The sequence below is a fragment of the Podarcis raffonei genome, chromosome 8 (genome assembly GCF_027172205.1).
Source record: "Podarcis raffonei isolate rPodRaf1 chromosome 8, rPodRaf1.pri, whole genome shotgun sequence".
Classification (NCBI taxonomy): domain Eukaryota; kingdom Metazoa; phylum Chordata; class Lepidosauria; order Squamata; family Lacertidae; genus Podarcis; species Podarcis raffonei.
In genome coordinates, this window is record NC_070609.1 from 16221851 (window position 1) to 16245731 (window position 23881).

Sequence of the window (23881 nt, forward strand, 5' to 3'; positions counted from 1 at the left end):
GCTTTTATACGATGTCCCATGTAGAACAATGAAATTGAAAAACTACATAAAACTACTACAAAACTACATAAAACATTCAAAAACCTCTAAAAACTCTGAAACCCCATTTTAAAATACACTATACTATAGAGACCCCTTATGCTGCGTTTAGAACCAGAATTGCATTTGCATAGAAACTGTTTCTCAGACGGCTAGTCCTGGCCTTTATAACCCTATACCTTCTTTTTTCTGGGGGTACGCAGGGGTACGCATACCCCTAAACATTTTGTGAATCTTTGTCCATTTACTGTATTTATTTTTCCCAATCTTTTATTATTATTATTATTATTATTATTATTATTATTATTTTTCCCAATCTGAACTATAAAATGATGATTTTCTCGAGTCAAAATGAGAGTACCCCTAAACATTTTTTAAAGAAAAAAGGCACTGTATGTATATAATATTTCCTTCTAATACCCAATTGCACATTCAGATGTATCCCTATCGTGTTTTATGACTTCCCTTATATTGTATGTGAGCTGGAACTGGTCTGTGACCGAAATAATAAATTTATTATATAATATTCTTTATTGAAATATAAAAAGTACATAATCGCAAGTGCACAGAGTAAGGTAAGATGCAAAGAAGAAGGAAAAGAATAGCACCCATGTAGAAAAACAAAACAGAACTGGGAGGGGGAAAACTTGTACAGTATACATTAAAATATATATGCTATTGTAGTTAACCAAACCTTAACTGATATATTTATAAAAATAATTTTATTATTTTAGATAATGATTTGATTGGTATCCAGCTGTCTCAGGAGTGGTACCTTGGTTTACGAACTTAATCCGTTCCGGAAGTCCGTTCTTAAACCAAAACCGTTCTTAAACCAAGGCGCGCTTTCCCTAATTCGGCCTTCCACCGTTTGGTTTCCATTTTTAGACTGAGGTAAAGTTCTCAAACCAAGACACTATTTCTGGATTTGCGGAGTTGGTAAACCAAATCGTTCTTAAACTGGACTGTTCTTAAACTGAGATACCACTGCATTATAGATAAGGATCGAGGTGTGAATGTCAAGGCTTCAGGCTCCTGGAACAAACATTGCTGTACTTGGAAATGAGCTTTAGTAGGAACAGGTACATTTTGTTTAGTTACCTTGTTTCATTTATTACATTTATTTACATGTTGCTCTTCCCTCCCAGAGGATCCCAAGGCCGCAAACATATCTGCGATAAAATAATACAGCTGAAAAGAAGGGAAGCATGTTTTAAAACATGGGGAAGCCCCTAAAAATGATTTTAAAACAATAAACTTAGAGAAACATGGAACAGATTTTAAAGCAGGTGAAATCAAATAGTGTGTCCAGGTTGAGATTGCTCAGGCAGGCTGACTTAAGAATGAAATGAAAAAAGAAGGTGCAGGATTAGGCCAGTGGCCCACCTAGACCTACTTGGGAAGGTGTCGCGGAGACGTGTGGAATAGGGAACTGGAAGGTGTTATAAACCCTAAACCAGGGCTAGGCAACCTATGGACCGGGGGCTGGATGCGGCCCAATCGCCTTCTAAATCCGGCCAGCGGACGGTCCGGGAATCAGCGTGTTTTTACATGAGTAGAATGTGCCCTTTTATTTAAAATGCATCTCTGGGTTATTTGTGGGGCCTGCCTGGTGTTTTTACATGAATAGAATCTGTGCTTTTATATAAAATGCATCTCTGGGTTTTTTGTGGGGCATAGGAATGCGCTCTCCCCCCCCCCAAAAAAACCATATAGTCCGGCCCTCTACATGGTCTGAGGGACAGTGGACCGGCCCATGGCTGAAAAATGTTGCTGAGCCCTGCCCTAAACGAATTGCTTTAGAATCCAAATGGAATGTTTCCTTAGATGTGAAATTGAGTTTGATCCAGCAAAAAGTAGCATCCCATGTATACTGGACTCGACAACATTTGCATAGAAAGGCATTTGTACAGATGTCAATTGAGGCATGTGGTTTGGCTTTGTCAGATTATTTCTGGTCCGAAGTTGTTGCCTGCATCAATTTGGTATCGGTGAAAATCCTTCCTGTTTGCAGATGATCATGTACTGATAGATGGTAGGGCAACAAAAGTGGACATTGCAAGCCCTAATGGCTGCAAAACAGGTTTTATACTTGGACCATGAAGGAGAAACCCCCACCGCTCATTATGCAATGGTCTGAGGATCGCACAGTTCTGGCTGCAACACAGTTGAACATATTTCATTTGGTTTTACGTCAATACCTATCTCATCAGGGCTTATATTACCTTGTATGTTTGACTTAAGATGTATGGACGACAACAGCTACCGCCTGCATCTGTGGCCAGTCCTGATTTCCTCTTGCTAATTTCCAGAGGAAGCACACCTTACTTGAAACACAGCTAGGCCATGACTTTTCTAAACAGCCTCAGCCCAGTATACCTGAAGGAGCGTCTCCACCCCCATCATCCAGCCCGGACACACTGAGATACAGCTCCGAGGGCCTTATGGTGGTTCCCATGCTGCGAGAAGTGAGGTTACAGGGAACCAGGCAGAGGGCCTTCTCGGTAGTGGCGCCTGCCCTATGGAACGCCCTCCCATCAGATGTCAAGGAAATAAACAACTATCTGACTTTTATAAGGCATCTGAAGGCAGCCCTGTTTAGGGAAGTTTTTAATGTCTAATGTTTTATTGTGCTTTTAATTCTGTTGGGAGCCACCCAGAGTGGCTGGGGGAAACCCAGCCAGATGGGGAGGGTATAAACAACAAAATTATTATTATTTTCTCAATTTGGAGGGGAGATAGATCAAGATGGAATGTTTCGACAGGATGGACATGGGTTTGTGGCTAACGCCATGTGTACTCTCCTTCCCAAACCAGGAGTGGGAACATACTGGATGCAGAGTAAACAGGAGTGTGTACGCAGCCTGTACAGAAGAAGAAAATAGCAAGTGGTTTATGTGAAAAATAAATTCATTACAGCACAATCCTCTGTCTACTCAGAAGTAAGCCCTACTGAATTCAATGGGGCTTACACTCAGGTAAATGGAGTTAGAGCTGTAGCCTTAGTTTACTGAGGTACCCTTGGACTCCTCCTTTGCCTCTTACCTAACACCTGTGTTTGCAAATATGTGTTCCTCACAGTCCTGCGTAACCTTTATGTTTCAGTTTTTGCGTTAGTCTTTTTGCAACAAAGGGCTACAAAGTGTCCTGTGGCACTTTAAAATTCTTTCTTTTTACCACCCCCACCAACCCATGTGTAAAAATACCTTTAATTCGGAATAATGCTTCACGAATCCATAGTGCATGAAAACTTATGCCTCATTTATTTGGGTTTTTTTAAAATTTTAAGAATCTTTATTTGTTTTCAGTTTTTCTGAGAAGAAAATTACAAATGGGAGCACAACAATTTTTTGCAGTTGACAAAGTAATGTATCCACCGATCAATACAACTCTTGCTTTTTGTTATTATATAGGTTGTTACAAGAGTTGCCTAGTCCAAAACACCCTCTGCAGTCTCCCATCTTATTTAAGGAGCGTCAAATGGATTCCATACCTGGCTGAAACAGTTTGGATGCTATATTAACACCACACATGTGCACATAAAGCTCTGAGAAACACTTAAGAAGTTATCATGTTCTTCTTTTCAATTTGACCCCTAGCCAAACACACGCTTTATGTTAACTTCCACAATTAAGAGAAACCACAAAAGGCTTCATGTGTTACGTACTTGTAATATATGTTAGGTTTTGGGGTTTTTTTAAGGTACCGCCAGAAGACCTTTTGCTGTTTTGGATATGTGTGGATAGCAAAGGCCAACCCCCCCAGACCCATTGAAGATTGATGGATGGAGTATAGGGTGGGTCTATTACCCTTGGGGGCAAATGGGTCAGGAGGAAAAGGTGACACCCAACAATCAGTAATCTAATCAAGTGTCTTTGATTAGCTCATTCATTCATTCATTCATTCATTCAAGGCTCTGGCGGATCTGCCAGATTATCTCCACTTGATCTGTGGAGGTGAAGATCTATCAGCTTTTGGAGCTCTATTCAGTGCAGGGTTGTTCATTGTGGCCCCAGGGTGCCCACACTCCAACCTTATTCAATTCAGAATCTAAAATCACCCAAGTGCAATGTCACTGATGATTTGAATACTGCTGATTTCAGCAGCCCATATTAACTAAGAGAAGGAAACTCCCCCCCCCCTTTAAATGAAATAGCTTTGTTGGAAGAAGAAATGTTTCTTGTCACTTGAAAATTCCACGCAGCTCCCTTTCAAACATCTGTAACAGCCTGCTTTTAGAGGCATCCGAGAAACAGGGTAGGGTGATAGTTCTGAATAGTTTGGAGTGAATTCAATTTCCTTCCTATAACAACTGCCCCAAGCCACCAGGGAAACATGATCTTTTCTGCCTTTTGCAAAGCAGGGATGGGGAACTTGCCATGCTAAGGATGTTGCTGGACTACAATTCCCATCATCCCTGCCTCCTGGTAATACTGGCCAGGACTGATGAGAGATGGAGCTCAGTAACTTCTGGAGGGCCACAGATTCGTCAGCCCTGCTCGAGTCATGAGAATGTAAGAGGAGCCTGCAGGATCAGGCCACTAGCCCCTCTAGTCCAGCATCCTGTTCTCACAGCAGCCAACCAGGTGCCTTTAGGAAACTTGCAAGCAGGACCCAAGCGCTCCCTTCCTTCCTTCCTTCCTGTGCTTTCCATAAAATGATATTCAACACTTTGCTGTCTCCAGCTGTGCAAGCACAGCATAGCCGTTGCAGCTAGTAACCATGGCTAGCATTGCCCACCATGAATTTGCCCAGTCCTCTTTTAAAGCCCCCAAGTTGGTGGCCATCACTGACTCCTGTGGCAGTGAGTTCCAAAGTTTAACTGCCTGAATAACTCTTTCTTTTATCTTCCTTGGATGTTCCTGAGTTCCAGTGTTATGTATGAGAGAGGAAGAAAAACTTCTCTCTCTCTGTTTTCTTCATGCCTAGTATAAACTTATATATCATGTCATCTCCTACTTGCTTTTTCTATAAACTAAAAAGTCCCAAATGCTGCAACCTTGGGGAAGCCATTCCATCCCCTCAATCATTTTGTCTGCCCTTTTCTGAACTTCCCCAAATATCCTTCTTGAGGCGAGGTGACCAGTTCAGTGGAGGTTAACCTGTGTTCATTCATTGCCAGACTACAACTCCCATTATCCCTACCATGCGGGCTGAAATTGATGGGAGTTCCAACAACATCTGGAGATGCACAGGTTTCCCACCCTTCTAGTAATTCCTAGAGCGGACTTTCCTAAACCTGGGTCTCTCCAACTGTTTAGGGACTACAGTTCCCATCAACCCTGACCACTGGTCCTGCTAGCTAGGGATGATGGAAGCTGTAGTCCAAAAACAGCTGGAGGGCCAAGTTTGGCGAACCCTGTCCTAGAGGAATGTGTTAATTCCCATGTTAATAAATTACTACTTTGCACTATTAGTTTCTTACTTGACTGTCTCCCGTGACGTGGAATACAGACGGACTTTTGCAGGGATGGGGTGGAACCTGGGTGTTGAGGGAACGGAATCCTGAACAGGGAACAGGCCACATGGCAACATTTTGTTGCAGGACCAGCTCATAATCCTTGGCTTAATTTCCATTTAGAAAACTTCTTTTGGTTTCACTGCAGCAGGCAGGTCCAGTCAGAAAGTGGGTCCATCTAGTCCACACTGCATGGCAGTAGCTCTACAAGGTTTCAAGCCTTGTCAGGACTTGAACTTGGGACCTTCTACATGCAAAGCAGATGCCCTCTCACTGAGCTATACTGTAATACAGCTCTGTCCTTGTAGATTTTGTGTCTTCTAATCTCTCCATTTTCAGATTTGAGTGCCTTGCTCGCTTAGCAGGAAGGAGATATCAGTAGGCTTGGCACAACCCTATGCTCTGCAGAAATTTGGAGGGGGGGGACCTCTTAATGGGGATGAGTGCAGGAGAAACGTCTAAAACAGCCCAGACAGGACCCAATGTGCTTTTTCCTTTTGTTGTGACAGGCTCAGACAGGCTCAAACAAACAACAACAGACAGACAGACAGACAGATGCACGCTTCGGAGTTTTTGCTAGTCACCAGTCCACCCACCCCGTCATTAAATGGAAGAGAGATTATCCTGAGTACTTGAGTACAAATTGCAAAACTCATAACTTGTCCTTAGAAGTTCCAATGTGTGACCTGGATTATTATTATTCTTTTAATTGTGTCGTAATGGTGATGTCATCGTTGTACAGTCCTTACCAAGGCACAGCAAAAAGAAGGGGTTGGTAGAGGGGAAGGGAGGAATGTTCTGTGAAGTTCCTCCCAATTCACAGTTTGATGTCTGTAGCCCAGCGATAAATTGTCCTAAGGAGCAAACGGAGAGTTGATGCTTAGTTCAATGGCTGTTCCAAATACTTAAAACTAACATCTCTTAGCAGCTGCTTAAGAGATAAGATTAATCAAGGCTGCATTCTTATGTGGGAGAAAGTGCTCTTGATCTCAAAGGGACCTTTAAATCTCAAAACAAAAAAATGTGTAGGATGTTTAGCCGGCCAAATTTAACCAGCAGAGCTAAATGCACAACAGAGCACTTTTTAATGTGTTTTTGGGAGCTCCCGAAGATGGGGAAAATATTTCGAAAGGACAACTTTTCCCTCTAACAATGGGAATTGGGGTAGTTAAACTTCCAGGGTTTAACAGATCAAACTATTTTTAAAAACCCAGCTCTTTTTGAGAGATGAGAAAAGTAACCTGAGGCTTCCAAGTGCAAAAATGTAGGAATACAAAAGACTTCTAAAAATAAAAATCTGTTGGGTGGAAAAAAAGCTGCTCTAAAATGCAAGGTTTCAAATATAATGTAACCAGGGACGGATGAATGGTTGAGTCTCTACCTCTGTTCATCCCTAAGCCCGTTCTTAAATTGTTTTAAGCATGTAAGGTTTCAAATAGGTGAAAACTATGAATGGATGGATCCGTCTGAAAAACATTTATTTATTTATTTGCTTCAGAACTTTGACTCCACTGAAAATCAGGCGAGCAAATTTCTTTTTATTGAATGACAAAGGAAGTGTAGCTGATGCTGAACAAATTGGCTACTATTGAGTTGTTTATTGCAGTAATATGAAATAAAATAAAATATATGTAACTAGAGTTGCAACTGTTTTGTTTATTAGCCAGTTGTAACTATCATTATATATATATATACCTGGCACTAAATATGTGGTCTTAAGAATTTATTTGTTTATTTTTCAATCACATTTTTTAATATCAGTGCTTTTTTTCCTTAAAAATTGTTTAGGGGTACTCTCATTTTTCCACTCATATTGAAATACTGCCCCTCAATGAGGCCAAACTTAAACAAAACGTTTAGGGGTAAGTGTACCCCCAGGGATAAAAAAACACTGTTTAATATAACTTATTTACAACACACTTGAGATGGTGAGCACCATTCTTCCACTTGTGTGTGAGGAGGGAGGCAAACGCATCTTCTTTGGGTATGCCAACCTTATCTGGAAAAAATCAGGAATGATCTTTTCTCCCTCTTTAAAATGGGTGTTTCTCATATGCAGATTTGAGCAGATTTAATCAGTTCGTTGATCAATGGCCTTCCCATGCAGGTTTACTCTGTGGAGCTAACTCCCTGGTAAATGGGTGTAGTTTTGCAACTCAACCGGATTTATTTAGTCAGGTGACAGCCTTAGGTTTAATCAGTTAGTTGGTTTAAAAGGCAGGTTACTAGTTTTAATCAATTGACAAGCCACTGTGAGATTGGCCACTGAACTGACCCTGCCAGCAATCTTCTTGCACTCATTGTCCATCTTGTTTTCAGTATTGTCTACCTTTATAGAAGTTGTTCCCCAAAAGACTGAAGCTTGGACAACTCTATGTGCAAAACACATCTTCTACCCCTGAGCTGAGGTTGTTCCAGGCAAGGAAACCGGTGCCTCAGTACTTTTCATTTTTATATGTAAAATGAGGTGAACAGAATGCGAGATAAAATAAAGCAAGTCGCTTTATTTTGGAATCCCAGCCCTCTGTGCAGGAAGAACTGCAAGGAAACTCACATTGCTATCATAGTGGCCAGCGTTGAGAGCATGGCTATCCCCACAATGAGGAAGACAACGACCTTCTTGTGGAGGAAGTCTGGCCCAGAGAGAATCTCTTCCAAGGATGGCATCTCTGAGTCGGTTAGGTTGGTCTGCACCTCCTCTCCCCATGTTTCGCCCGCAACCTCTACCATCGGCGGGGGGTTCAAGATGGCTTTGAACATCTCCTGCAACTCTTTCTCTAGATGAAGTCTCTTCTCCGTCACTGCAGAGGAGAGGGGAAAGTCCAAGCCACTTAGCCAAATCGCCATTGAAAGACCAACCTTGCTATATCTTATTGAATTTGAGAACATATGAGGAACTTTGCTGGGTCAGGCGAGTGGTTCAGCATCCTGCCCTTACAGTGGACAACCAGATGCCTATAGGACCTGAGTGCAACAGTTTTCACCCATCTTGTGATTCACAGCAGCTAGCATTCAGAAGCATTATTGCCTCAGACCATGAAGGCAGAATGCTGACATCGCGGCTGGTAACCATTGATGGGCTTCTCCCTCCACGACTTTGTCCATCCCCGACTCCTGTGGCAGGGAGTTCCATGGGTTAACGATGCACTGGATTTACCGCTTAGTCGTCAAAACCTCTAAGTGGTTTACGCAAAGTACAAAACACACATTAAGTTACCAATAAAATAATGAATTAGGGAAAAGGTTGGCCTTAAATGGCTAAATGGTTCTGTCATTGAAGATTCCTGTACAGTGGTACCTCGGGTTACATACCCTTCAGGTTACATACGCTTCAGGTTACAGACTCCGCTAACCCAGAAATAGTACCTCGGGTTAAGAACTTTGCTTCAGGATGAGAACAGAAATTGTGCTCCGGTGGCGCAGCAGCAGCAGGAGGCCCCATTAGCTAAAGTGGTGCTTCAGGTTAAGAACAGTTTCAGGTTAAGAACGGACCTCTGGATTGAATTAAGTACGTAACCAGAGGTACCACTGTATTGGGATTCCTGTATTGCAGGGGGTTGGACTAGATGACCCTCGGGTCCCTTTCCTAGAATTCTATGGTTCTAAGAAAAGAAAACCAGGAGTTAAAAATAAATAAATAAACAGTATAAAAACACACACATGCCAGATTTATATGTCTGGGTAGGCTTGCTTAAACACAAAAGTTTTTAGCAGTCACTGAAAAGAAGACTGCAATAACACCTGCCTAATATAAATGAGCAGGGAGTACTAAAGGACACTGCCATACTGAAGGATCAATTTCTTGCAAGTGTGGGATGAACTTTACATGGCAATTGTCAAAAGGCCAGTTCTGTTAAGGGCTTTTTGTACCAATTTGACGTGGCAAATTCAGCGTGTTACTATTTAGTCCGTGGTTGCCAGGTTTTTAGGGACAGAAACTCCTGTCTATTTAATAGTTGAGCAACAGGCAAAAATGCAAACATTTTTTAAAAAGTCGTTATTTATTTATTTTTAAAGAAAGTCTGGTTTTCTTCCCCTAGCAGCATCATGGCGCAGTGCTCAGGGCACAGGATCAAGTATGGGGAGAGCCAAATAAAAGGCTTTTTTGATGAGCAAACGCTTTTTGATGGAGCAATTATGGTTGAAATCACCCACCTACACAAAAAGGAAAGGGGAGAGAGTCAGGCTCAAAAAAAAACCCCCACTCAGGCACGAAACTCTTGCCAGATGACCTTGGAGCACTCATTGCCTTTCAGCCTTATCCATTTCAGATAAAGGGCAGGATGAACCACATCCTGAAATCTTTGCAGGAAGGGCGGGTTACAAATGCGCAGGAAATAATCAAAAATCCCAAGCACACAGTGATGGGGAAAGCTTTACCTTTGCATATTATTGTATATTATTGCTGCGACATCATTTGCCTCCTGGCCCTATCCAGGTACAGTGGTACCTCGGGTTACAAACACCTTGGGTTACAGACACTTCGGGTTACAGACTCCGCTAACTCTGAAGCAATACCTCAGGTTAAGAACTTTACCTCAGGATGAGAACAGAAATTGCGCGGTGGCAGCGGGAGGCCCCATTAGCTAAAGTGGTGTCTCAGGTTAAGAACGGTTTCAGGTTGAGAACGGACCTCCAGAACAAATTAAGTTTGTAACCAGAGGTACCACTGTATAAACAAAGGTCACATCCACTCCATGCATTGCTTGTTTGTTTGTTAATTTGCCCTTTACCTTGAGGTCCCAGGGCAGGTTAAAGCACAATATTTAAAACAATTTTAAGCAACTTGTGGTTGCAGAAATAAGGTGGGTCCCTCAAGTATATATAGCTCTCAGGTGTCCACAGCCAGGGCAAAAAGGTGAGCCTTGAACTACTCTTATGCTACTTTCACAGCCATTGCTTCCCAAAAAGAAACTGTAGATTATGAAGACTATTCCAAAATGTCCATTTAAAAAAAAACCCTAAACTGGGACTCCTGGGTGAGTCATGTGACCTGTACCTTGCTCTCACCCCCCAAAAGTGGGGGGTTTTTTGGTTGGGTGAGAGCATGGCACCCAAAACAACTGCTGAGATCTCACACGAGAAAATGGGATGTCTCGTATTTGGGGGGAACTTGGGAAGTGTGGTACTGGGAATTGTAGCTTGGCAAAGGGCAAGCTACAGTTCCCAAGATTCCTTGGAGGAATCCATGGCTGGTTAAAGTGGTATAAGCGGGCTTAAAATGTATGGTGTGGTTTTGACGTAACCCAAGCTAGTCTAGGCCTCACCAGCCAAAAACAACTGGACTTCTCTGAGGAGCCTATTTGTGCCACAAGCCCCCACTCCTCACCGTTGAGGTAGAAGAACTTCCTGACCAGCACCCCGTCCTCCCCGGCGATCTGGCAGGCGAAAGTGCCATGGTGAGATCCCAGGGTGGGGCGGATAAGGAGGGAAGGATTGAACCCAAAGTTCAGGTCTTGGAAGAGGAAAACTTTGTTGGTTCTGATCTGCAGGTGGAGAAGTGGAAAGAGAAGAGGGGTGAGTGAGAGAAGGAAGGAAGGGAAATGTAGTGTTACAAGTCCTGGGCAGTAACTCGGAGCAGGGCCTTTACTGCGGCTGCCCCTGTGCTGTGGAATGACATCCCTGCTGAGATATGACACTACCAGTACATTCCGGAAACAATCGAGGACATTTTTGTCCAAGATGGTTGAATGGGTGTCTCCTTGTTAGGATTTCAGACGCGTTTTAAATATATTTGTTGTTTTCACATTCATAGCTGCTTTTTATGTATCTTAGGTGTAAATTGCTTTCAGACGGTGGTTTAGAGGATTCATGATAAATCGATGGTAACAAAAATAAAGGGCTAGGACAAAAATGACTCTGAATATGGTGTGCCTCTCATGCAGTCATGATTATGACTGCTTTTAATGACCTAAAGCAGCCATGCTGTGACTCTTCTCCCTCAGGTGTTTCCTCAGATTCTAACCTGGATGGAGGCGAATCCTGGTGGATCCTCTGAACACTTTTTTGCACCCAGGTGTGGAGAACCTGCACACAGGAGGAACTGCAGTCAGCTAACTTTCATTCTGAGAGGACCCGTTGTAAGTAATGGCCATGGCCAAATGAGACCCGTTCATTCAGATGGGTCCAACTCTGAGTAAAAGTTAGTCGAGTGTAACCCATAGTGTGTAGTTGCACGATTTTGCACCACCACCCAGCTCTCCTGAGGAATTTCTTTTGCCAGGCAAACCAGCTGTAGGCGGCTGCAGATTGTCTAGTGGGGGGGCTGCTGAACCTTTTCCTTTCCAGCCATTTCTCTGTTCAAAATCAAACACACACCCCCCCCCCATTTTTAGCAAATCTGTCTTTCTCCCTAGGTAATGGAATATAGGGGGATGTGTATAGATTATTTTCTCAAGGAGAAAAACCTGGTGTGTGTGTCTTTTCAAGTTCCACCTTCAGGCACACAAACATTGCCCCTTCCCTTAGATCAGGAGCAGGGAAACTCAAGCCTGGGGGTGGGGGGTCAAATACTTCCCTCTGAGATTCTCTGTTTGGCTTCCAAAACTCGCCTCTCTCCACCCTCCCTCTCCCCAGGCCACATCTGCTGTTCCTACATCGCATCCTCCCTGAGCATTTTTTGCTCAGCTGGAATGTGTCCTTCAACTCTGATAATGCCTTTTGCTTTCCTGGATTAAAGAAAGGGAAGGGTGTTTGTAGGAACGAGCCTCCTGCACAAACACAAAATTTGCCTTTCTCGCTCTGTCCACATCTGCCTTTGTCCCCACCGACCAGTAGCTCCAGAAGCCTGCTCAGAAGTCAATGTGGACCTCCAGCTGGGGAAAAAAAGGTTTCTCATCATTGCCGTAGCCTTTAAACTGTATTTTGAGAGCTTGTGATCGCTTGTGCAGATTACAGAATGTCCAAGGACTATCTGTGCAGGCTTGCAAGGCCACAGAAAAAGTACACCAATGTTCCTGTTCCCAACAAGCAGGAAGCCAGGTGTCTTTGCAAGTAAACAGGGTCCCCTTGACCTTGATAGCGATGGCTTATTGTTGCTGCTTGCATCTAGGGATCACAGATGCATTGGCTCTAGAAATAAATGGTGGTTCTATGCAGGGCCGGGTTTAGGTGTGATGAGGCCCTAAGCCAGGGGTCTGCAAACATTTTCAGCAGGGGGCAGAACTATATTTTTGCCGGGGTGTGTGTGAATGAATTCCTATGCCCCACAAATAACCCAGAGATGCATTTTAAATAAAAGGACACATTCTACTCATGTAAAAACATGCTGATTCCTGGACTGCCCGCGGGCCGGATTTAGAAGGTGATTGGGCTGGATCCGCGGGCCTTAGTTTGCCTACCCATGCTCTAAGCTACTGAAAGTAATGGGGCCCTTTATATGTCCAGCTATCCTTTGTCAACAACAAATTGTCACTGGTTTTTTTGTTGAATATATGCTATATGGTATTTATGGACCTAATAGGTATCTAAAGCCTATAATTTATGGACCTAATAGGTATCTAAAGCCTATAATTTGCACATAACAAATAGGAGCCTACACAACACAAACACTGTTGCTGTATGTAGGTTTTATTTTATTTGTTTTTTGTCTTATATTTTGGAAATGTACATCCAGGTTTTTTCCTTTAAATTTTTTTGGGGGGTGTAAGCTATAGCTTGTTTAGCTTAAATCCGGCACTGGTTGTATGAAACAATACCAGACTTCTTGGTCGGTTTTAGCGTCACTTTCAAGACTGTCTTGAGACCAGTCAGTTTCAGCTGCCAGGGGATGATCCTCTTTGCAGACTGAGCGCTATTCTGCTGTGTGAGTATATATATTATTGGGCTACTTACACATACACAAAAGCATTCTCACCCCTCCTCAGGAACACAGTCCTCCTTGCAGTGATGGCTCCAAACCGTTAGACTTGCATTGGATTTCGTGTTATTTCTTTTGAATGAAGATTTGCAGGACTACACCACAAATCGGTGGAGACACACTTGGAATTAAGGAAAGCCCTAAGAATGGCTTCATCAACTATGAACCCCAAAATCTGGGGTCCCCTCCAAACCTGAGTCAAAGTTTTGCAGTTTTTTGCAGCAAAAACCTTGCTCAAAGCACCTTTGAACAAGGGACACTGTGAGGAGCATTTAATCTTCTGGTATAGAGCTACCTCACAAGCAGGGGGGTTAGCGAGGACGGCTCTCTTTCAACCACCCAAAAGCCACTTACTTCCTTGGCAAATTTCCATCGGAAGGTTGCGTCTTCAGGAATCTCAAACTTAACTCCGCAGCTGAGAAGTGTCACGTCCCCTTCAGATTTATGCACATCCTGAACTGGGAGGTTGGGAGATGAGGAATTGGGGAGCGGGGAGGAGAAAGAATCAAATTGATATATTTTTCAGCAGAGTAAGTCAGATTGGGGAAATTTCTCATCCTAGATGGTGCTCAGAAACATTGTGGCCTTGTACGCGCTATCCCTTTAAAGCACATTCAAAACATGTGGTCAACTGCCCTGAGATCTACAGACGAAGGTCAGTATACCAGTTTAAGACATCAATAATAGATAGTTTGCTCCTCATGGAGTTACAGTTCCCAGCGGTCACAAACTACAGTGCCCAGAATTCTTCTGAGCGAAAGAACATACTTCAAAGGTACTTAACACAGGTATGGAATCATCATAGAACCATCCCCAAGGGTCCTCTAGTCCAACGCCCCTGAAATGCACACGACATAAGTCTCCTATTAAGCTGTGAGCCCAATTTGATGCGCATCATTCACCAGGGCAATGTGGAACATAGGAAGCCCCCCTGAAACTTCATCAAAGCTTTAGTCAGTAGCTCTTTAGGGGTTTCAGACAGGAGCCCCCTCCCCATCCCTATCTGCAAATGCCAAAACAAAATAAAAAAATTCCTTCCAGTAGCACCTTAGAGACCAACTAAGTTTGTTATTGGTGTGAGCTTTCGTGTGCATGCACACTTCTTCAGATACCAGGAATTAAATGCCAGGGATTGAACCCACAATTTTTTGGTATGCAAAGCATGTGTCTTACCACGAAGCTATGGCCTTTCCTTATCCTTCCAACTCTACAATTCTACAATTCTCCCCTCCCACATCTCTGTGGTTTCCATAGCTCTCAGTGCAAGTTCCTTCTTGGTACGGTTGGCACAGAATCTTTCCACCACCTGGGCCAGCAAATATCCCTGACCCTGAAAATCAAGGAAGAACCAAGAGGGATGTACTCGGGCAATCGATGGGCAGCGAGCAGTCCACCATGGTGCAAGACGAGCATCGGTATTGGCGAGCCTCTTTCTGGAACCCTGGGAGGAAGATGAAAGAGTGCGATGGGAATAGAAGCAGAACCCAGGGAGGGAAGCTGGAACGGAGGGGCAACGAGGATAGGCTAGGAAAGCGGTAGGTTTTGGCACTCACCACACGGTGGGATGCAGGCTGGAGCTGTACAGGAGGAGAGGAAATTGCATTATTTGTTTGCTTGTTTATTACATTTAAAATTATTGTTGTTATTATTATCCGACCTGTCATCCAAGGAGTTAAACTGAGGTGTCGTCCATGCTTCTCTCCCCACCCCCATTTTATTCTCACAACAACCCTGTGAGGTAGGTTGAACCTGAGACAGTGACTGATCTGTGGTTGCCCCGTGGACTTCATGACTGAGTAGGGGACTTGATCTCCCTGATCTCCCAGGTCCTGGTTCAGCACACCACGCCAGCTCTCATCTATTACCCATTTTTAAATTTATTTTTTATTGCAATTTTGCAAGCCTCCTTGAGCTTTTGTATTGGATGAACGTATGGGTGGAGAATCTGTAGCCATCCAAACATAGCTGGGCTACAAATTCCCATCCTCCATGCTGGCTGGAGGGCCGTGGGTAAGCCAGCCTTCTTGTAGAAGACCCTATCAACCCTGCTGGGTCAGAACAAAGGTCCACCTAGCCTTTGATTCTATTCAAACATTTACCACATGAAGAGGAGTCCGAATGCCCTCCCCTCAAGGGTCAACCCATTAAAAAGTTTTATTATATCACTCAGGCACCACTTCCTGTCTTTATCTATCTGACTAAACCGCTTCTGGCTGCTTCAACTCCGCCGCAGGGCAGGACCAGCCGAAATCACATCCCCACTTCTACCCCAGCAATCAACCAGATACTTCTGTGAAGCCTGTGTGCTGGACATGAAAACCTCTCCTGTTGTTTGCCCCAGAGCAATTGTTATTCCATTGTACACAGTCTCAGAAACTTCTGGGTCTATTCAGCCTTGTAATTAAGCACTAGCCTGGTAGTGGTAAGCAAGAATGAATTCCATGCAAGTGAGTGAGAAGGTGATGGAGGAGGAAAAGCAATGGAGTGTTCTGTTTTTCCTCTTGTCCAGTGTAAAAGCAAGTGGTTGCCAGAAGGAAACTGTTGGATCAGGCCAATGGCCCACCTAGTCCAGCATCCTGTTCTGGCCAACCAGATGCCTATGGGAAGCTTATAAGCAGTATCTGAGTCAACAGTGCTCTCTGCACTTGTGATTTCCACCAATTGGTATTCATATATTTTCTCCAACACTGGAGGGAGAGCGTAGCTGGAGCCACTGATAGCCTTTAATCTCCATGAATTCATCGAATCGCCTTTTAAGATTGTCCAAGTAATATCAAAGGAACTCCAGCAGCTTTCTCCATGCCTAGCATGGAAACGCAACAGGCTGGTGGAGCTGTCTGGCCATCCTCTGGTAAATATTTCCACAGGCTACTAACTTCTATGGGCTTGTTTACAAGCCTGATTTAGCTATCACATCTAATAGCCACAATAACGGCTGAGACACCAGCAAAATATTGTGGGACTTACAAGAGGAGATCTACTTGCATTTTCCAGGAACATGATAATGCACCCAGCCAGACAAAACCTACGCTCAGTTAGTCGTGGATGCAAAGCTATCTTCAAGTTGGAGATAGAAAAGGAGGCTGTGTGGTGGAGGGAACAATGTTTGTGGACTCAAAAGAGGGAACAGGCAGCTTTAAGGCAGCACCTTTGCCCCACGTCCAGTTATATCTCTACATTACCTGCTTTGAGCTGCGCCATCTCTTTTTCAACCTGCTTCTCAGCTTCTTTAACTGCCAGGGGATAAGGCACTATGAGGGCAGATGGAGAAGGGCGTCAAGTTATTCCTTTGGATGCAAAAGGCCATCTTGGCAGTCAAAATAACCCCACAATTAATGGGTACCGTATTTTTCACTCTATAACACGCACCCGACCATAACACGCACGTAGTTTTTAGAGGAGGAAAATCTGTAGGCATGCCACCCGTAGGCATTTCCTCCATAACACGCACAGACATTTCCCCTTACTTTTTAGGAGGAAAAAAGTGAGTGTTACGGTGCAAAAAATACAGTAGTTGTCATAATCGTGAGCTCATACTGTACATGGTTCTATTCACTTGCTTTGATATAGGCTAATTGGCTTGCTTTGATGCTATCCTTATCTGTGGGTTTGGGATGCTGGGCTAGGAGCCCAGAAAGGGAACTATCTGCAAGATTCGGGTTGTTTGCCACCTATGCCCTTATGGGAACAGCCGGCCCAAGTGACCTATGATGCCTTGTGTATAAAGAATGTATGATTGTTTGCATGGGACAAGCCATCGCCTTGCTGCAGTGTCTGTCTTGCAGTCTATAAAGGCTGGGATACCTGGCAGGCTGATTTGCTGTAAGTCTGCACCTTCTTTAATAAAGCACTGGAATTGATTGCTCTGATGTTTCTGACATCCCTGTACCCAACCACCCCCACAAACCCAACTTTGGGTCTGCGATTCACAACAGTGTATCAGAAGTTTAGCAGACAACCTGAGTTTGCACTTTGGGCCTGCGGTTCAGAGCAACTACAACTCCCTCTAGCCCCAGGCAGCATGGGTAATGGGAGCAGTAATCCAAAACCTATGGAGAACTCTGGACTGGAGAAGGTTGGGCAGCACTCTTTGGCCAATGCAGGGTACGTTCTACTTCCCCTGTCCCTTAGAGCCAAGAAACTGGCCAATCTTACTGTACATGGAAGCATATTTCCTAAGCCCCACCACATATTTCCTTCCCTGAATGTTCAGCCTGGAAAAGAGGAGACTGAGAGGAGATATGATAGCCACCATCAAACATCTCAAGGGCTGTCCCATGGAAGAGGGAACAAGCTTGTTTCCTCCTGCTCTGGAAGGTAGGACTCCAACCAATGGCTTCAAGTTACCAGAAAGGAGATTCCGACTAAACATCAGGGAAATCTTTCTGATGGTAGGAGCTGTTCAATGGTGGAACAGTCTCCCTCAGGAGGTTATGGACTCTCCTTCCTTGGAGGCTTTTAAGCAGAGGTTGGATGGCCATCTGTCATTGATGCTTTAGCTGAGATTCCTGTGTTGCAGGGGATTGAACAAAACAACTGTTAGGGTTCCTTCCAGCTCTACAATTATATAATTTTATGATTTCAACGTCTAATCACCTTGTCTTGTTACGCTGCCATTTGTATGGGGATATACGCTAGGTATTTATCACTCCTGTTATACAAAAATCTCCAAATGGGTTCGAACTTCAATGTCTAAAACTCCTGGTAGAGGACAAGGATCGAGAGATCACGCCAAGGGTGGCCAAATTTTGTGCGACTGCCATAAAACTTAGGGAACAAGCTGTGCTACCAAATGATTAAGGTTTTAAATGACCATTTTAGGTTATATTTTAGTGATCAAGATTCAATATATATTTTTAACTGCCGCTAAATCTGTATTGTCTGTGTTATACCCAATTGCAATTCAATGTATTCCTGTTGTGCCTTATGATTTTCCTGATATTGTAAGTGAGCCGGAACTGGTCTGTGACCGTAATAATAAAATTCAGCATCACTCATCATAATCACCTTTCCTACCTTAAATATTCAGAATAATTTCTTGTTCTCCATACATGGGATAGGTGGGGTTTTTAAAAATGGATTTTCTTTTTTTTTGGTTAGGGTTGCAGCATTGCCACTGCTGACATATTTTGGGCGCTAAGGAAGGGCTTATCTCCCCTCCCCACCCCCAGCTGGCTTTTGATAGACTAAGATGGTGTTGTTTTGTTACCAGTGCACCACAACAAACCTTCCTGTGGCTGTTATGCGGTCTGCTTTGTTCTGGTTTTTTTGTATAATGGTGCAATGTATTTATATTTATGTTTTAAATGTATTGTGAGTTTATGGCCGTCACTGACTCCCGTGGGATAAGTGAATTCCACAGTTTAGCTTTGTGCTTTTACAGATAAAGAGCTCTGGGAAAGGAGAGTAGGGACCTTGAAGCTGCCTAACAACAGCCAGTTTCCCAGGCTGCGGACTGAGCAGGCACATGGGTAACCTTTTCAGAGTTTCCCCTGCTATGGTGAGATGTAGGTGCATTTAAACAACAGCAATTCTTCCCAAAAGTTTATCTGTACACGTGAATTATGTCCACATTTTAAGGCAGATTTATGTTCTCGTTTTTGGCGCTATGGAAATGGGCACCCATTGAAGCACAAACAAGAAGATTTCCCCCCTCTTTAGAACCACTGTTCTTTTCTGATATGCATATTTATGTAGCCTGAAATCAACTTAAAGATTAAGCAGCTGAGAATTATTCTACGCCGTGCTTTTTCTTCCTAAAAAAAATGTTTAGGGGTACTCTCATTTTCCTGCTCATGTTGAAATATTGCCCCTCAATGAGGCCAAAATTAGATTCACAAAATGTTTAGGGGTATGCATACCCGTGCATCCCCCCAGAAAAAAGCACTGATTCTACAAAGTGACAGCCCTGGCTTATTTTCTGCCTTACTGTCTCCCTCACAGTGCCCTTGTGGAACCATTTATAACCCCAATTTGCTTTTTATATTGCAAAACCTTTAAGAGACATGAACCCTTGAAAGCAATTATGGGTGTGATATTGTGCTGCCTTACCTGAGAGTAAGCCCCCATTGAAATCAGTACGACATGCTCCCAAGTCCATGGGAGCAGAGGGCACACACAATTTTTTGAGAAGAGAGAGTTCTGTATTGACATATAAAGTTTAGACTTACCAACACTACAGGAAATTTATTGTGGCAGAAAAGTTTATGTACTTGATCAGCCTTCCCCCAACCTAGTGATGCCCAAATGTTTTAGACCAGTGGTGGCAAACCTCTGGATCAGGGGCAAAATGCAGACCTGTAGGTGCATTTGACCCTCAGAAGTCTCCCCTATCTGACTTTGCCTGGCTGTAATGTGTCATCCCATGCCTGGATGGAAGATAGAGAGGATGTGTTCGTGCTGAAGAAAGGTAAACATTGTATTAGTTCTTCTGCCTGCTTTTGCTTCTGGCCCTGCATATCACTAGGTCTCAGATGGTTGTGCAGAACAGAATGCAGTCCTCACACTGAAAAAAGGTTCTCCACCCTTGTTTCGTACCATCAAGCCCAACCAGCACTGCCCAGTTGGGCTGGGACTGATGAGAGTGGCAGTCCAAGATCCATCAGATGGGAGAATGCTGGGTTCTGTACAGAGATGGGGATGCTGTGGGACTATAAATCCCATCAGGCCTAGACAGTGTGGCCAACGGTCAGGAGTGATGGGACCTGTGGTCCAACGAAGGTCCACAGGTTATCCAGTCCTGCACTAAAGCTAATTCACTGGTCACACAAAGAGAAAATAGGCTCTAGTTCAAGGAGGCTTCTGCCATCATCCACACAATAGCCTCTACCCCAATCCTGGGAACAATAGTTTGCTAAGGATGGTGAGAATGGTAGTGCTGTGAGAGGATGAACTACAGTTCCCGGGATTCTTGTTTGGACGGAGCTATGGTGCGGATGTGACCTTTAGGGCACGGTTGAATTCTATGTTCTACATGCTGTGGGTGCTGTGGCATGGCTACTCTTTTAGAGGTAAAGAAAGGTAAAGGACCCCTGGACGCGGGTGGCGCTGTGGTCTAAACCACTGAGCCTCTTGGGCTTGCCAATCAGAAGGCTGGCGGTTCAAATTCCTGTAACAGAGTGAGCTCCCATTGTTCTGTCCCAGCTCCTGCCAACCTAGCAGTTCAAAAGCATGCCAGTTCAAGTAGATAAATAGGTACCACTGTGACAGGAAGGTAAACGGCGTTTCCGTGCGCTGCTCTGGTTTCCATCACGGTGTTCTGTTGTGCCAGAAGCGGTTTAGCTATGCTGGCCACATGACACAGAAAGCTGTCTGTGGACAAAAGCCAGCTCCCTCAGCCTGAAAGTGGGACGAGCGCCGCACCCCCATAGTCGCTTTTGACTGGACTGGACGGTTGTCCAGGGGTCCTTTAACTTTACTCTTCTAGAACATTCCCACTAGCTTTTTAACAAAAAACCAGAAGCCTTCTTATTGGGAATTACAGGTACCAAGCTACCAAAGGACCAGAGAAGACTGTTCACATATGTGACAACACACACACGGATGCCACACACGGAGCTCAGAAATCAAGAGGGCAAGAGCTTTTAAAAAAGAATAGGAAGTTTACAATTTATTGACAAAACCATTGTAAGCAGGTTAAAAAATTAGCAGGATTTTAACCACACTTGTAAATTAACGGAAAGTATGGATAATTTGAAAGGATAGAACCTGGATAGTATTGGTATGCAGTTGTAAATATTATCACTAGAACCCATGGAAGTGATGGGGAGAAGTCAGGAGATTCAGAGTAATCTCGATACTGTATTTGGATCTTGAATTTTTTGTTGTTGTATGTTTCTATTTTAAAAAATATATTAAAAAATAGAACATTCCCGCTAGCAACCGTGAGACCTTGGAATAGCGTAGGTGAGAAATCCAATTAAATATGCAGAGTTCTGTGCAGAAGATGGAAGAGTCTATACCCACCCTTCGCCATGCTTTTCTCCTCCAGGAAAAAGATCATTCTGCCAAATATATCCTTCAGCTTCTCAATTTCGGACGCATCTTGGAAAGAAGACGATAGGAAGCTGTTGAAGGGCCTGGTCCCTTTTCCATTGTAGCTCAGTTAGTAGAGCATGATACTCTTAATCTCAGGATTATGGGTTCAAGACTTAGGCTGGGCAAAATATTTCTGCATTGCAAGGGGTTGGACTAGATGACCCTTGTGGTCCCTTCCTACTCTACAAATTCTATGATTCCAGATAGGGGCAGAGCTCGGGAGCACAGTGTCAAGGTGGTGAATGGCATCTGCTGTGTCAGGGAGCCGAACACAAGTTGGAGAACCAAGCAGAAAAATACCTTCAGGGCTACCTGTTCCCTTATGAAGCTGCCAATCTATTCAGATCTTCACCTGAAAGCTTTTCTCCAGGTCAGCCCACCTTTGGAGGTGAAGCTGGTGGCCACCAGAGAAAGGGCCTTCTCTGTGCTGGCACCACAGTTGTGGCATTTCCTCCACATATTCCTTTGCCTGGCATCATCTACAATAGCCCAGTTGCCTGGCCAAGTTGGTCACATTTACCTATGCTTTCAGATAGCTATCCAAGGAACTTATATCAAGCTACCTTATATCGAGCCAGAACATCATTCCATTTAGCTCAGTATCGCTGACACTGACTGGCAGCACTGGGATAACTGACAAGCTATGGCCCTGTCCGTTAAGATCCGCTTAACATATTTCTGGTTGTGGACCTGGAGCGAAAAGAGCTGAACCCCTGAAACTTCAAATCAAACAACTGAGATCGGGGAATCCTATAAGCACCCATAAGCATGCACACTGAACATTGCACATCGGGGGAAGGTGGTATGTGTGACCGCCTCCATTTTGGTCCAGTGCTCAATTGGACGGCACTCACCCACCTGGGTTTTGGCAAAACGCGCAAAGGCCCTTTCCATAATCGGCTGGCAGTTTCCATGCTGGGAAACCCGGTGGCCAAAGAAGTGTTGGCAGACGCGGGCACGTTTTCGTTGGGTGGTGAAGCAGAGAAGGCAAGCTGTGGCCTGTGCAGAAAAGGCTAGCCAGAGGAGCAGGAAATGTATGGTAAGCATTATGCCCAGCCTTCTGAGTGGGGATAGGAAGCCACTGGAGAAGAACCACGCCCAAGAAAAGAACTCTCCAGTGATGTCATAAGGGAGGTCCACAGAGCTGGTTGTGATTTCATGGCTCGCATGCAGAAGGGTAGCTCCAAGAGGGGACCACGGAGGGTCAAAGGTCTTTGCACCTAAAATATTGCATCGCCCATTCATATGTACCCAACCAACCACTGTGCTCTGCAGAAGGCTTCCTGCCGATGCCATCTCACCAGCACGTATAATGTAGGCAGTAGGCTTTTAGTGTGGTGGCATCTACCTTTTGGAATAATAAATTGTAGAGTTGGAAGGGACCCCAAAGGTCACCTAGTCCAACCCCCTGCCATACAGGGATCTCGGCTAAAGCATCCATCACCTGCTAAAGACCTTTTTAAAAATCCTATCCATTCATGTATTGGATCTGAAATTGTTTTATACATATGTTTTTTCTTGTTGACGATATCGCTGTTAAATTGCTTCAGGGTGTTTCATGGGAAGTGATTCATAGAGGAGATAATATAAAATAAATAAACTACTCTGAAGTAAAAACAAAACAAATGCAAGCACCTCAGAGGTTTCCTTATGTTGAATCAGACTATTCGTCCATCTTACACAATTTTACCCACAATGACTCGTGTTTGAAATAGTTGCATTTCTCTGCTTTCAGGCCATAGAATACATTCCTCTTTAAAACTGCTGCACTGGCTTTTTGCTTCTTTTCACCGTCTGACTAGACTTCCTCTTCACAGAATCCTAGCATTGTAGAGTTGGAAGGGGTCCCGAGGGCCTTCTGGTCCAAACCCCTGCAATGCAGGAATCTCAACTAAATCATACAAGGCAGATGGCCATCCAACCATGTTCAGTTCTGGGCGCCACAATTTAAGATGGATATCGACAAGCTGAGATGTGTGCAGAGGGTGACAGAGATGATCAAGGGTTTGGAAGGAATCAAGGGTTATGAGGTTGTGGGAGTTGGGTATGTTTAGCCTGGAGTTGGCTATGTTTAGCCTGGATAAGAAGATTTTTAAAGAAGAAATATTTAAAGGGCTGTCACATGGAAGATAGAGCAAGCTTGTTTTCTTTTGCTCTGAAGGTGGACCCAAACCAACGGCTTCTCTGTATGCTTGTTGTTGTTTAAAAAATCAGCCTGAATTTAAAAGCAAGTGTGCATTTATATGTGTGATTAAGTATGTATTTGTAAATTTATCATGTTTTTAATATTCTGTTGCGAGCTGCCCAGAGTGGCTGAGGAAACCCAGCCAGATGGGTGGGGTATAAATAATAAATTATTACTATTATTACTATTTTTTTCTCTCAAAATGCACATTTTTATGTGTTTAAACTTTCAAAAACTGACTTGCAAACTTTGGAGAAGGGTAAACTCAGGTTGGTTGTTCAACTTCCCATCAACTGTTCTGAAC

The 23881-nt window shown here is 43.8% G+C and overlaps 1 protein-coding gene across 6 annotated transcripts; it reads right to left on the bottom strand.

Annotated features, from left to right (window-relative positions):
- Positions 1 to 6162: 6162 nt before the first annotated feature.
- On the bottom strand, positions 6163 to 23881 carry SPACA6 (sperm acrosome associated 6). 6 transcript variants are annotated; one of them, XM_053398155.1, is made up of 9 exons: positions 22251 to 23881; positions 21321 to 21398; positions 16538 to 16606; positions 14909 to 14932; positions 14719 to 14796; positions 13710 to 13813; positions 10827 to 10983; positions 8052 to 8298; positions 6163 to 6351 (listed from the first exon to the last, which is right to left on the bottom strand). In XM_053398155.1, exons 2-9 carry the CDS (start codon positions 21355 to 21357, stop codon positions 6315 to 6317), a joined length of 753 nt encoding a protein of 250 aa, XP_053254130.1. In that variant the 5' UTR covers positions 21358 to 21398; positions 22251 to 23881; the 3' UTR covers positions 6163 to 6314. The 6 variants fall into 6 exon arrangements, with proteins under 6 accessions (XP_053254130.1, XP_053254124.1, XP_053254128.1 ...); XM_053398149.1 differs by having other exon boundaries at positions 22247 to 23881; XM_053398153.1 differs by lacking the exon at positions 21321 to 21398 and having other exon boundaries at positions 13710 to 13808.